The sequence below is a fragment of the Trypanosoma conorhini genome (assembly GCF_003719485.1).
Source record: "Trypanosoma conorhini strain 025E chromosome Unknown Tco_14.4_contig_00092, whole genome shotgun sequence".
Taxonomy (NCBI): Eukaryota; Euglenozoa; class Kinetoplastea; order Trypanosomatida; family Trypanosomatidae; genus Trypanosoma; species Trypanosoma conorhini.
In genome coordinates this window covers 18,095-30,243 of record NW_021704181.1, presented here as the reverse complement: position 1 = coordinate 30,243, position 12,149 = coordinate 18,095, and the positions used below count along the sequence as shown (strand labels likewise).

Below are 12,149 nucleotides of genomic sequence, written 5' to 3'. Positions count from 1 at the left end.
CTGCCGGGGTCAATGATGTTTCCACCGGCGTCTCGGCGGTGGCACCGTCACCCCCGTACTGTAGCCGCAGTGCCACAAGTATCCACAGCAACAGTCCCAGCGCCGTCGCCAAGACAACCAACGCACGTCGAGTGCGCCCGCGAGGTTTGATCCTACTACTATTGGGCTGTGCCAGCCTGGACATGGCTCCCGTACTGCACCTCTCCTACCTGACACGCAGAAGTATGTAGGGGCCCACAGAAAATGAGTAAGGGGCCCGCCCAACTAAACCACAGAGTGCGACACAGCGGTCCACCTAGCCTATTGGGCAGAGGGGGCACGCACCACCAACAGCAGAGAGACAAACACACACACACACACACACACAAAAGATAAGCACCCGCCCACCGAGCCGTTTATCACGAGGTGCTCTCCCTGCTCGACCGTCCCAAAGCAACACAGTTTCCGCCCTGCCCAGGAGGCTGCTGCGAGAAGGTCAGCGATAGCCCGAACACCTCCAGCAGTGACCGCTGCAGGGAGTGGATGACTGTCCTTGCCGCAAGGAGTGACGCGAAGGCAACCAGGAACGCGCCCTCATGGTAGGTGACGCTCACGGCGTCGAAGACCCCCTTGAACAGACTCTCCACAAACGGCGTGGAAAGCACAACATTGCTTCCCAACTCGAGCGTCGGCACGATCGTCCCGGCATCATCGGAGATGAGACGCACTAGCAGACGGCTGTGGGCGCTGGCTTGCTCAGCGGCATCGGCACCAGCAAAAATGTCCTTCAGGGAGAGCGAAGAGGCCCACGCCGCAAAGATCTCCGCGGCGCGAGGGGAGGTGAATTGCAGCATCACAACACAGCGCTCCCTGCTCACGTGCTCTAGCGCCCCAAAGGAACGGGCATGGGCGGTGAGGCTGTCTTTAAACGACTCAATACGGGGCTCCGCGGCAAGCGATGCCGCAACAAGGACGCGCCGCCGCTCGCCTTCTCCTCCACGGCCACCCAGGTAAGCCTGCACGTCATCGATGTGGGCGGCAAAGCGGTCGGAAAACGCAGACCAGTAGGAATTCCACAAATCGACGTCCACCGCGCGGCGCGGAAGGCCGCCGCCGTCGTGAGCGGCCAGCTTTTCGCGTTGCAGCACAGGAAACCCAGGCAGCAGCGCAGCGCCACGATAGAACGCGGTGTCGAGCTGGCACCGCAAAAACGCATCCCACTCCGTCGAAGCAGCATTACACTTGGCCCCTCCGGCCGGCGTAGCGGGTCCGTTGCGAGCACCGGGCTTCTCTACCGTCGCCGCAGCATCGGTCGGGGCAACAGCTGCGTGGCGCGCCCCTGAAACGGCTGCCACCTCCCCACCTGCGTCCGCAGGAGCGCTGACAGCTAACGGCTCAACCCTGTTCGGCCCCACTAGCGGTGGGGCTTCGAGGCGACTAAGCGCATTCCACATCCTCTTCAATGGGCTCTAGGCGCCAACAGACTCTTCTACCCAGCAAGGCGCCGATGAAAGGAGAAAAAAGAAAGCACAGCGCGAGCCGCAACCGAAGGACACAATCCCACAACTGCCCTGAAGCATAGTTACGTGCCTATATATATATATATATGCCAACGTGCTTATCTTGTTTTTTTTATTACTATTGCTCACGCGTGCTCCACTGCCTGGTGTGTAGGGGCTTTTGTTAAGCGAATAAGCAGCACATTCTGCTCGCTCCTCCCTCTCTTGGGTGCAACAAGACGCGCCCCGCGGAAAAGGACTGGCAGGGCAACCCTCTCTTTTGCGTCGTGAAGGCCCGGCCCGCTGATTCGCGTCGGCCCCGTCATTCTCCCGACTCCCCTTCCTCACAGCCGTGCCCGTAAGCACCATCGTCACCATCATCACTCCAGCCTTGGTGTGCACCGTCATCCTTCGCCTTCACCTTCGCCGCCGCCTGCTTGCGCTGCTTGCGGTTCACCAGCACCTCATCATCGCTCCCCTCCTGGCCCTCGACCCCCACCACCTCTTTTGGGGTGACCGACAGCGGCTGCTGTGGTTGCCGTCCCTGGCGTCGCTTCGCCTTCCTCTTCCCACGCCTACCCCTCCCGTCCGCCTCCTCATCGTCGGAGGCAGACTTCTCGGCGAGAGCCAACCTGCTGAGGGCCGCTTTCAAGTCGTCGCCGTCCCCGTCAGCCTCCGCAGGTGTCGAGGAAAGCTCGGCAGTGGTCGCGGTTTGCTCATCGGTGTCGCCGTCCCTCCCCGGCACGCGCCGCACTCCCTGCGGGTTCCTGCCGCCCCCCTTCCCCTTCGTCCTACCCCGACCGCCGTCGGTGTGCGGGTTGCCGCTGCTGCTGCCGGTGCGAAGGCTCGTAGCGGCGTTCCTCACGCCACCGGCTCCCGTCACGTGAGCGTTGGCACGCGCAATCAGCTCGGCGTCCATCACGTCACCTTCGCCCACGTCCACGGCGGCGCTCTCGATCGTGTGCACTGTTCCACCCGGCGGCAGCTCACTCTTCACAAACTTTTCAATCTCGCGGAACAGGTGGGGCTGCAGGAGAATCAGCAGCGAGTGTGTGTGCGCCGCGGCATCCGCGTCCCCGGCGTCGGTGACCCTCCGGAGGATGGAGGCGTCGTTCGACTCGCACCACCCAACAAGCCTCTCCAGCGAGGGCTCATCAGGGGCGACGCAGCGCAGCTTCATCCGCGCGCGTGCAATGGGAATTATCTTCGCATCCATGAGTTGATGAATTAGTGCGAGCGCCTGCTTCTTTACCGGCTGGTCTAGCTTGACCACGGCGCCGATGGAGCGCAGCGCCTGCTCAATGACCTGGCTGGGGAAGGGCCTCCGTGTCACTTCGTTTAGACACTTCTGCGAGATGATGACCGCGATGTCAATGAACATCTGGTCTATCTCCGCCGCACGTTCTTGCTGTGCGACCTGCAGCTCGCCGTGGTCGAGGATGTACTGCAATGCCTCCTTTTCGCTTGCTCCCTCGCCAAAGACAGTCTGGATCTCCTTCTCCGAGGCATACAGACCACGGGAGACGTTCGTGAAGACGCGCTCCACCTGCAGCACCTCGTCCATGCGCGTCTCGATCCCGGCACGGTAAGATATCACCTTGTTCTTGTAGCACGCGATCTCTAACCTGACACCGTTTTTTGTGTGGCGCACGACGGCCACGTTCGTGTGTCGCCGCTGCGACAGAGGAATCTGCATGCGGGCGCTCATGGTCGTCACCTATCAGCTGGCGGCTGCCAAGTGAAATGCCAAAGGCACGCACAACCTCCACTTCCTTGCGACTCGCACGGGCTAAGTGGCGACGGAAGAAGAAGCAGGAGAGGAAAACAGGGCGCGCACATATGACATGCAGAGAAGCCATGCGTGACACAAAAACAAAAGCGGCCGGTGCAAGGGGTCCCCCTCCCGCACCTTGTCTGGCGCCTGTGGGTGCGTGTGTATAGCTATCGCAGTGCGTTTTTCGCAAGCTACAGCTATTCACTTCTCTCTGCACCCGCTGGTGAGGCGTCGGGGGCCACATTCCACACGCCCAACAACGACGGAATGGCACCCATTGCCCCCAGCAGCGAGAACGCAGGGATCCACAGAGACTCTCCCCTGTCTGTGCGCAAGTGCCGGCGCCGCTGGCTTCTCCGTCCTCTCCAAGGGGGGGGGGGAGAGCGCATCACAGGGGCCCGAGCTTGGCTCGATAGGCATTCAGCTTCGCATCCTTCACACGGACCAGCTCCTCCAGCTTCGTCACCTTCTCGCTCAGCAGACTGACGGTCTCGCGAAGCTCAAAAATGGTGCGGTCCTTTTCATCTAGTAGCAGGCGGAAGCTCGTGGCGGCGGCGTCGCCGCCGGCGTTGTAGTTCCTATCACGGCTGCCGTGGACGTCCAGGCGCGTCGCGGGAGCCTCCCCCGCGTCGGATGTCGACCGGTAGAGCGCGGGGTCGGCCTCCACACCGCCGCCTGGGCGGCGCCGAGGGCACACTGCCCGCCGCCTCCCCGCCGTCGTCCAGTCGACGCCTCGTCCCCGGGCATCGCTGCCGTCCTTGCCGTCGTCGTCACTGCCGCCCGGGCGCGCCTCCAGCGCACCCATTTTCTCGCGGCGGGCCTTGATCTGCGCGATCTTCGTCCGAAGGGCGCGGAGAAAGCGCTCGATCGCACCCGGCACGCCCGCCGTGATGTCGTTGATCTCCTCCGGCGGCACCTCAAAGTGGAGCTTGCGGAACACGCGGCTGTTCAGAGTGTCCCAGTTGTCCCGCTTCTGCCTCATCGACATCGACGGGGTGTAGTTGTGCAGGTCAACCAACCTCGGGAAGAAGAACTTCACCACCTCCGCCACGCAACAGCCATCGCTGAAGTCACGCGTGATGTTGCGCTTCGGGCGAGAGATGGGGATGTCGTCCACCCAGAGGTAGAGGTCATGGAGGTCCTCTTCCGTCAGCGGGACCGTCATGCCCACGCGCGTCGCAGGGCGCCGGCAGTTCTCCCTTTTCAATCGCCTACTGGCTCTCGAACCACGTGTCCCGCAAGAAAAAGGTAAAAAAAAGAAGCATAGAGGTACGCAGAAGGAATGCGACGCGTCCCACCATGCGGGAACTGCATGCGCATGCGGCGTCGCGCGTCTCAGAACACATGGTCCCGAGCCACGTCGCCGCACTGCAGCGGGGCCGTCAAGGATGCCACACATGCGTTCCTTCATCTACTCTCACACGCAGATACACGGCCAGCGTGGTCCCCGCACGCGCACACGCACACGCACACGCACACACCCACTCTCTCAGCAGATCTAAGTGAGAGGCTCACAACATCCTCACCCAGGTGCTCTCCCTCAGCGCATGGACAATGCCAGTGATGTCGCGGGCGAACGCCCTCGCCGCCGCGCGGTTGCGCACACGGCGCTCCGGCAGCACGCCGACGCCGCCTCCCCCTGCATTCTCTCCGCCGTTCGCGTTCGGGTTGCAGGGAAAAGTCCTTGGCGGTGACACAGAGCGAGCTGGCGCGAACAGGATCCTTGGCTGCGCAGCCGGGGGCCCCTCGCTCCCCCCCGGCGATGCGGCTCGCTCGGGCGTATGTATGAGCCCCTCCGCCGTCACGGACGGCGGCGAGGGCGGCAAATTATTCTTCTGCCGCGCGGGCACGCCGCGTTCGCGGCGGCCCCGTGCCCCCGTCGATTCGGTTGCAGCAGTGGGACAACCGCAATCGTGGCCTGCAACGCGGGGCCTTCCAGGCGGGGAGGACGCACCTTCGGCTGAGTACAGCAGCAGCGCGCGGCGAAGTTTCTCAAATCGCCGGGCGCGACGCTCCTCCCCCTCCTCCTCCTCATTCCTCATCTCCGCCCCCTTTAGCGTTTCTGCACCGCGCCGCTTCCGTGCGCCCTCCGAGTCGCAGCAACTCCCACCCTTCCCAAGACCTGTGGGGGTACGTGTCGTCTGCTTTCCGCCGGGGTGCCACTGCTGCTGCCCCGACTTGACTTTCTCCACGACTGGCGGAGCCGCATTGGCCGCCGGCGTCGAAGACACACAGTACGAGTCAACTTCCTCAAACTCCTCTGGCTCCGCACATGCCTCCTCACGCGGACGCGTCTCTGGAGGGGTCTTCGCCCGATCCACACGACGCTTTTCTCCGCCGCTTCTGCCCTTGTTGGCGGCGACAGCAGAATAAGTGGCCACAACAGCGGTGGGGGACAGCTCGGCGCCCCCGCGCCGCTTCTTCGCCTTCAACGGCTTTGACAGGACAACCTCCGTTCCCCTGATAGGCATCAACGGGCACGCGCCCAAAGCGTCGGCCGCCGGGCAATTGGCGTGGTGCGCGTCTGCCGCCATCGACGCAAGGCCAAAGAACACCCCCGGGAACAGCTGCCTTGTGACTTCCTCTCGGGAACGAGGCGGGCAGGCGTCGTCACTAGAGCGGCTGCGGCTGCGGCGGTGCAGGTCACCGCGGAGCGTCTCCTGCCAGGACGCAGACAACTTGTTGATGTACTCCACCACCACCGGCTTCGCCCGCCTTGGAGGGAGGTGGGAAGACGCGCGCGCGCAGCTCAGTAAGGCAGACGGTGAGGCACCATCCGCTGCCGAGCTTTGGTCGCGGCGCAGCAGGGGGTGCTGGTTTTCCTTCAGCGCCAGCACCTCCCCCGTGCCCCTCACAACGCCATCCGTCAACTCTGGCGGCTCCTCCACGGCGCCACGGGCGTTGAGGTGCGCAACAAGCGGACCCCGCGCTGGGGACGGCCGCGCAGCAACGCACTCTCCTGGTCTGTCGGCGTTGGTCGCTCGTAGAACTGGCTGCAGCGGCATGGGTGTTCGGTCGCCGTTCCAAGCTGCCCGGCGCCCTCTCCGCCCGCGGCGTCCCTGCGGCGTGATCTCTCCACCGTCATCCGTGGCGTTGGAGGACGATGGCTCCGGCGAGGCAGTGTTGTGCGGCGGCTCGCCCGGTCCCACGAGGCCAGGGTACAGCTGCACGGGAAAAGCGAGCACCCGGCGGCAGTGCGACGCGCCCAAGGCCACAGGGACACCGTTGTCGCTCTCGTCTGCCGCCGGCTCACTGCACGCTGGGGAGTCGTCGAACACCAGATCAGCGGGGTTGACGCCGCCCTCAAACGGCAGCGGGGAGGAATGACTGCTCGCGTTCGCCGCAGTCGGCCCCCGGACGCGGGGAGGACGAACAACGGCTTCTGCACTGCCGCCATACCACGTGGAGTGCTGGGAGGAGGAGCGAACGGGCACGCCCCTGCTCTTCTGCTCCGGCGAATTTCGTCCGGAAAAGATTGGCGAGAAGCTTCCGTCCGGCACTGCCAATTCCCTGCCGCACGCCTCGGGCGCGGCGGGGGCGAGGCTCAGCGCAGGGCAGCCGGCGCACGCGCCCACGTCGGGGAAAAGTGGCTCTCTCGCATCCAGCGGCGAGCTAAGCCCGGCGGCGGCTGTGCCCGCGCAGCTGTCCGCAGAGGACCGACCGCTGCCCGAGCGGCCCAGCCGCAACACGAGGCTGGCGGGGGAAGGCGTGATATCGCTGACGCTCACTTCCGGCAGCGGAGACAACGCCTCGGAACCGCAGGGAGTCTCCGCGACGGCCGCCGCCGCAGCGGGTGCGCGCGACAGCACCGCCGTTGGGGGCCTCTCCTCGGACCCAACAGGTCCCCGCGCCGCCTCCTTGTCGTCGCAATTGCCGCTGGCGGGTGGGGGCTGGCGGGGGGCGATGATAGGGGAGTCGTGCGGCGAGACAGGCAACGGGGCCGCCGCCGTTCGCTCACGCCCGCTCGCCGGCTCCGACGCCCTCCGATCCGCTGCGCTTCTAGGTTGCACCTCCGCCCGGCTGCTGGGTGCGGCCTCCCACCGCGCAAGGGCGGGCTCGTCCTCCGCCGCTGCCCCGCCGTGGGACAGCGGTGCGTCTGTCGGTGCAGCGAAGCGCAGCCGCGGCTCCGTGAAATTATCGTCCTCCTCGAAGGAGACACGGCGCCTCGACGAAGAGGATCTCCTTGTGAGCGCCGGGGCACCGCCCGTGTTCTTCAAAATGGACTTGGGCTTCTCACAGCTGATGCTGCGCGGAACCACTGGCGGCTTGCTGTCGTCGTGGCGCATGACGCCACGCTCCAACTCCGCAACCTCCGCCGGGCCGCGCGCGCGCTATGCCTAGGGGTGGGTTCACAACGGGGAAGAGCGGAGCCGCACGTCGACCACAGCACACCATTTCCAGCCCCGCTGTGCCGCGCAGCAACAGAAGAAAAGGTGCGGGCAGACAAACACACACAGAGGCAGAGTGGCAAGGCGTGACTGCGCAGAGGGTGTTTGTGGTGATGGGTGGAACATACACACACAAGGGTTTAATAACAAAAAACTGTCTTGCGAAAGTGCGTTAATTAATGGTGCGTTGGAGACTTACGTGATGCCTACGTCACGCTCTCCACAACTCGAAACTTGCCCTCCTGAGTGTACAGTCCAAGCTGCTGGAACGTCGACACAACCGAGAAGGAGGAGTGCATCTGCGCCACAAAGACGCGCTCCGTCGGGCTCAGGTAGTTCCCCCCCATCTTGAGGAGGTGCATCGAGGTTGCCTTCGACGGGAGGTCCATCACACAGCTCAGACGGATGAAGTCTGAAATTACCTCCACTGGGCAGCAGTGAAGGACCTTCGGCCATGCAGCATTCGCGCCGTCCACAGTAGCGGACCCCGCATCTGAGCCTGCACAGCGCCCCACAGATGCCTCCAGCGCGACATCAACGCCGCACCGCTGCGGCGCGAAGCGCAGCTCCTCGTCATCCCGCGGCACGTAGAAAGAGGCGGGGTTTGCGAGAAGGCCTGTTGCGCTCATCACGCCACCCACACCAGCTGCCAAGGCCGTCTTGAGAGCTGTCTGTGGGTTGTTCACGCCACCGTTAGCCACAACGGGAATCGAGACACATTCCCGGACGGTGCGTATGGCGTCTAGCCGAACAGGCGCGTGCGCCGAGCACGACGGCGTCCGCCCGTGCACCGTGAGCCACCCGCACCCAGCCGCCTCGCACTGACGGGCAAAATCCACGCTGCGCCGCACATCGTCCTCCACGCGCATCTTCACGACACACGGAAGGCTCAACCCGCCTGAGAGCCCATTGCGGATGCAACTCAGCATGTCTGCAACGACCTCTGGTTTTTGCAGCAGAGCCGAGCCCAGACCCTCTTTCATCACCCAGCGCTGCGGGCATCCGCAATTGAGGTCGATCGCATCACAGTACGGCGCCAGGAGCGTCGCCGCTTGTGCGGCGAGAGGGCCGCTACAGGAGGCAATTTGGGTTACCAGACGATCTTCGCCTGCGTAAATGGAGAAGTCCGCCTTCCGTGCTGCACTGGAGCGGGTGAAGCTGTCCGCCATGATCATGTGCGTGTAGCTTACGTCCGTTCCCCACAGGCGGCAGAGCTTGCGGAATGCTGGCCGGCTGCAGCGGACCATCGGTGCCTGCACCTTTACGAGACCGAGGTACGCCCCCTCCAATTTTTGTCGACTGCACGTTTCCTCGGAGGCGGGGGCGGCGTTGACGGCACCACCGATGAGGTCGTGGTTCTCCTCAGCAAAACGGATAGTCGCCACCTGAGCCTCCTTCAACATCGCCACCAAATCCGTGCGTGCATAGTTGGGCCCCCCACTCCTCGTCTGATAAAGACACTCCCGCTCACCGTCCTCTTGTAGCCGCTTCATCTCCGCAAGGTGAGCCCCTACTCTTCAAACGACGAGGAACAGAGAGTAGGGAAGCAACGGCAGAGTGAGAGCAACGAGGGGCGGCGAAAAGAGAAGCGGGCTGTCTGTGGCCACGCGGCCTACACTTCCTCCCACACGGCCCCCGCAACGACTCCGTCAAATTGTCACTGTTACCCCCATCAGGAGAAGTTCCGACACGTCGCGAATAGAAGTGTGCAGCAGCACAGTGTGCCGCAATGTCGGCAACTTCGCCAACGTCTCCGCCTCAGTCACAGCCTCACAACGCGTCAGATCTATTTCCTCCAGGCCGCGGCTACTCCTCAGGCCCCTGAGACCCTCATCCGTCACAGAGGTGCCAAAAAGAACCAGTTTTCGCAGAGTCGGTATCATCCCCAGGGGGTTCACATCATCCACCGCGCTGCACCCCCACAAGTCAATTTCAACGAGACTCGTGCTGCTGCCCAGCCCCACGACGCCCTTGTTCTCGACCGATGTCGCCACCAGGAGCAATTTCCGCAACCTCGGCAGCCGGCCAAAGAATCCCACGCTTTTGACCTTAGTACACATCTCCAGGTTCACCTCGTCAAGACTCAAGCCATCAACCAAACCGGCGATACCGTCGTCGCAGACGTTGGTTTCAGCAAGCACCAGCTTCCGCAAGGTAAAGACCTTTCCAAGCGGACTGACATTCGTCAGTGCAGCGCATCCCCAAAGATCTACCTCCGCCAGGCTCCTGCTCTCACTCAGTCCAATGATTCCGCTGTCCACCACCTGAGCCTGCACCAGCTCCAGCTTCCTCAACGCAGGCAGCCTCCCAAGCACGTTCACATCCTTGATGGGTGCGCGCCGGAGCGTCAGTTCAACAAGCGAGTCGAAAAGAAAAGCGACAGAAAGATGGGCGCTGTGGAACAGGGAAGCAGCCGCAAGGTCCAGACGCACCGGAGGAGCCTCGCAGGAGTTGGGCGCCGGTCGATTGCACCACCACGCCACCGGGCACACCTCATCCCCCACGCAGCGCTTACGCAGCGGGACAGACGGCCGCCACATGACTCTGCGAGAGACATCGCCCGCAAGGCAAAAGCCCCATGACCCAACCTCCATCACCCGCCTCTCCTCGCAGGCCAACCGAAAGCTGGGAGACACACACAGGAGTGACAATGGCATATCTGAGCCAGCATAAAATGCGAGGACGTCACAAAGCAGAGTCACGGAGAGTGACATGCCCTATCCTCCAATCCCTTATTCACCGCTGTACAGTTCCAGTTTTGTGTGGCACCGGCGGAAAAAAAAAAGCCATCAAACCGCTCTAACCTGGCGCCACTTCGCAACCCAAAAGTAGAGCAAGGATCTCAGTAAAGAGCCTGGCCGCCCACAATACACATTCACACAGGCATACATACACACAGAGAAACACAGTTACAGGCCAGCCCAACCCCTAAGCAGGTGAGACACTTGAAGCGAAGCAAGGTAAGCAAAGACAAAAAACTACGTTCGAGCCACTCGCGCACACCGCTCACTAGACTCCCTGCACGGACACATCAAAGACCAACTCCCCAGATCTGAAGTCGGCGTAGGTGTTCAGGTCGATGGCGTCGTAGCTGTGCCTCAGGATAAAATGCAGAACGTGGCGAATCTGTTCCGGATCGTTCGAGCACACTAGCCCTTCCTCCTGAATACGGCTAGGACCGCCTCCTCCTCCCCCAGCAGCGCGCACCACATTCGCGTGGGCAGTTGTTGCAAACGAGGGCGCGGGGGGACACGGCCGCCCACCCGCCTCACTACGAGCGGCGGGAAAGCTAAACTCCTCCCTCGTTTTGGTCATCCGAAACACCCACTCCACGAGCGGTCGCGAGTCGTGCCACAGCCAACCGCGGTGCCGGCGCAGAAGCCGCACCCGTAGCTCAAAGGGCACCTGACTGCTCTTCTCAGGAATTGGGATGGCACGGGCCGCCTCAACAGCAGCGTGCAGCGAGGCAAGAACACTCGGGTTGTGCTTTGATCGCGACACGTACGTCACATTCCCCAGCAGCGCGCTCGAGCTCTCCACCGGACGCACGTATGCCTCATCCTCCGGGACGGCGTCCTTGCCGGAAGACCCCCCTTGAGGCTTAGATGGCTGCAGGGGGCTCTGGAACTCGATCGAGTGCACAATGCAAAAAAGCAACGACTCCATTGCCTTGTTGGTGACACGGATCGGTTGACTCTCCTCTGCTCCTTTCTGGGAGTTGGGTGGCGGGTAGCGGATCGTGTAGAAAGTATGCATCGAACCTACAACTGTCTGTCCTGCGGTGGCAAGTGAAAATCTGATGCCGCTTCCCTCCAGGCAAATATATGAGCAGGTGTGCAATCCACGCCAGAAGATAGACTAAAATAAAAAACGCGTCAGCCGAGTGCCTAGCAGCCACAAGGAGGGTCAGGATAAAGGGAATAGTGCAGGCGCATCAACACCACCTAATCCCAAGAAAGCACGGGAGCAAAAACATGCAGGTGAAGAGCAAAAATCACGACGGCAAAAAGCGAAAAAAAAAAGGAAATTCATGTAATTTCTTACTGGCTATGGAGAGAACAATGTCATACCCAGAAAAGAATGTTCCGGCAGCTAGAGTGTCTGTCGGCGTTTGACGCGCAAAAAAGTACTCTTGCTGCAGCATCACATCGGCTGCCTCAAGGCGCACAGAGCGAAGTGTCGCTGATGCGTGGGTTGTCGGTGCTGGGAAGAGGGGTGACGCGTGGGCGGTCGCCCAGCAGCCTGCTTGACGGCGCACCTGTTTCTCCTGAATCGCCGCAGCAACAGCAGACCGATTGGTGGGTAGGTGGCGGTGCATAGGATAGCGATAGGGAAGAACAATTGAATTGACTGCACGCGCCATATTCCCCGTTAGAAACATGGGATAGGATTTCCCACTACCGGCAGAAATAGTAGCAGTAGTAGAAAAGGCAGCAGTTGGGACTCGGCTCCGTGCTGCTGGGGTCAATGATGTTTCCACGGCGTCTCGGCGGTGGCACCGTCACCCCC

At 62.4% G+C, this 12,149-nt stretch overlaps 8 protein-coding genes across 8 annotated transcripts, besides 4 other annotated features; all 8 read right to left on the bottom strand.

Annotated features, from left to right (window-relative positions):
• Window positions 1–317: 317 nt before the first annotated feature.
• Window positions 318–367: a microsatellite.
• Window positions 368–398: 31 nt separating this feature from the next.
• Window positions 399–1,433, bottom strand: Tco025E_02381 (uncharacterized protein; the record flags this gene model as incomplete). Its single annotated transcript, XM_029369308.1, has 1 exon — window positions 399–1,433. One exon carries the CDS (start codon window positions 1,431–1,433, stop codon window positions 399–401), a length of 1,035 nt encoding a protein of 344 aa, XP_029230548.1.
• Window positions 1,434–1,570: 137 nt separating this feature from the next.
• Window positions 1,571–1,587: a microsatellite.
• Window positions 1,588–1,800: 213 nt separating this feature from the next.
• Tco025E_02380 (SBDS-like protein) lies at window positions 1,801–3,186 on the bottom strand (the record flags this gene model as incomplete). The annotated part of the gene is made up of 1 exon (XM_029369307.1): window positions 1,801–3,186. One exon carries the CDS (start codon window positions 3,184–3,186, stop codon window positions 1,801–1,803), a length of 1,386 nt encoding a protein of 461 aa, XP_029230547.1.
• Window positions 3,187–3,640: 454 nt separating this feature from the next.
• On the bottom strand, window positions 3,641–4,417 carry Tco025E_02379 (sperm flagellar protein 1; the record flags this gene model as incomplete). The annotated part of the gene is made up of 1 exon (XM_029369306.1): window positions 3,641–4,417. One exon carries the CDS (start codon window positions 4,415–4,417, stop codon window positions 3,641–3,643), a length of 777 nt encoding a protein of 258 aa, XP_029230546.1.
• Window positions 4,418–4,700: 283 nt separating this feature from the next.
• Window positions 4,701–4,731: a microsatellite.
• Window positions 4,732–4,763: 32 nt separating this feature from the next.
• On the bottom strand, window positions 4,764–7,538 carry Tco025E_02378 (uncharacterized protein; the record flags this gene model as incomplete). The annotated part of the gene is made up of 1 exon (XM_029369305.1): window positions 4,764–7,538. One exon carries the CDS (start codon window positions 7,536–7,538, stop codon window positions 4,764–4,766), a length of 2,775 nt encoding a protein of 924 aa, XP_029230545.1.
• Window positions 7,539–7,846: 308 nt separating this feature from the next.
• On the bottom strand, window positions 7,847–9,133 carry Tco025E_02377 (putative tRNA-dihydrouridine synthase 4; the record flags this gene model as incomplete). Its single annotated transcript, XM_029369304.1, has 1 exon — window positions 7,847–9,133. The coding sequence occupies one exon, from the start codon at window positions 9,131–9,133 to the stop codon at window positions 7,847–7,849; it is 1,287 nt and encodes a 428-aa protein (XP_029230544.1).
• A 156-nt stretch (window positions 9,134–9,289) lies between these two features.
• Tco025E_02376 (putative leucine-rich repeat protein) lies at window positions 9,290–10,354 on the bottom strand (the record flags this gene model as incomplete). The annotated part of the gene is made up of 1 exon (XM_029369303.1): window positions 9,290–10,354. One exon carries the CDS (start codon window positions 10,352–10,354, stop codon window positions 9,290–9,292), a length of 1,065 nt encoding a protein of 354 aa, XP_029230543.1.
• A 149-nt stretch (window positions 10,355–10,503) lies between these two features.
• Window positions 10,504–10,548: a microsatellite.
• A 101-nt stretch (window positions 10,549–10,649) lies between these two features.
• Tco025E_02375 (uncharacterized protein) lies at window positions 10,650–11,396 on the bottom strand (the record flags this gene model as incomplete). Its single annotated transcript, XM_029369302.1, has 1 exon — window positions 10,650–11,396. The coding sequence occupies one exon, from the start codon at window positions 11,394–11,396 to the stop codon at window positions 10,650–10,652; it is 747 nt and encodes a 248-aa protein (XP_029230542.1).
• A 238-nt stretch (window positions 11,397–11,634) lies between these two features.
• Window positions 11,635–12,003, bottom strand: Tco025E_02374 (uncharacterized protein; the record flags this gene model as incomplete). Its single annotated transcript, XM_029369301.1, has 1 exon — window positions 11,635–12,003. One exon carries the CDS (start codon window positions 12,001–12,003, stop codon window positions 11,635–11,637), a length of 369 nt encoding a protein of 122 aa, XP_029230541.1.
• Between the last annotated feature and the right edge of the window lie 146 nt (window positions 12,004–12,149).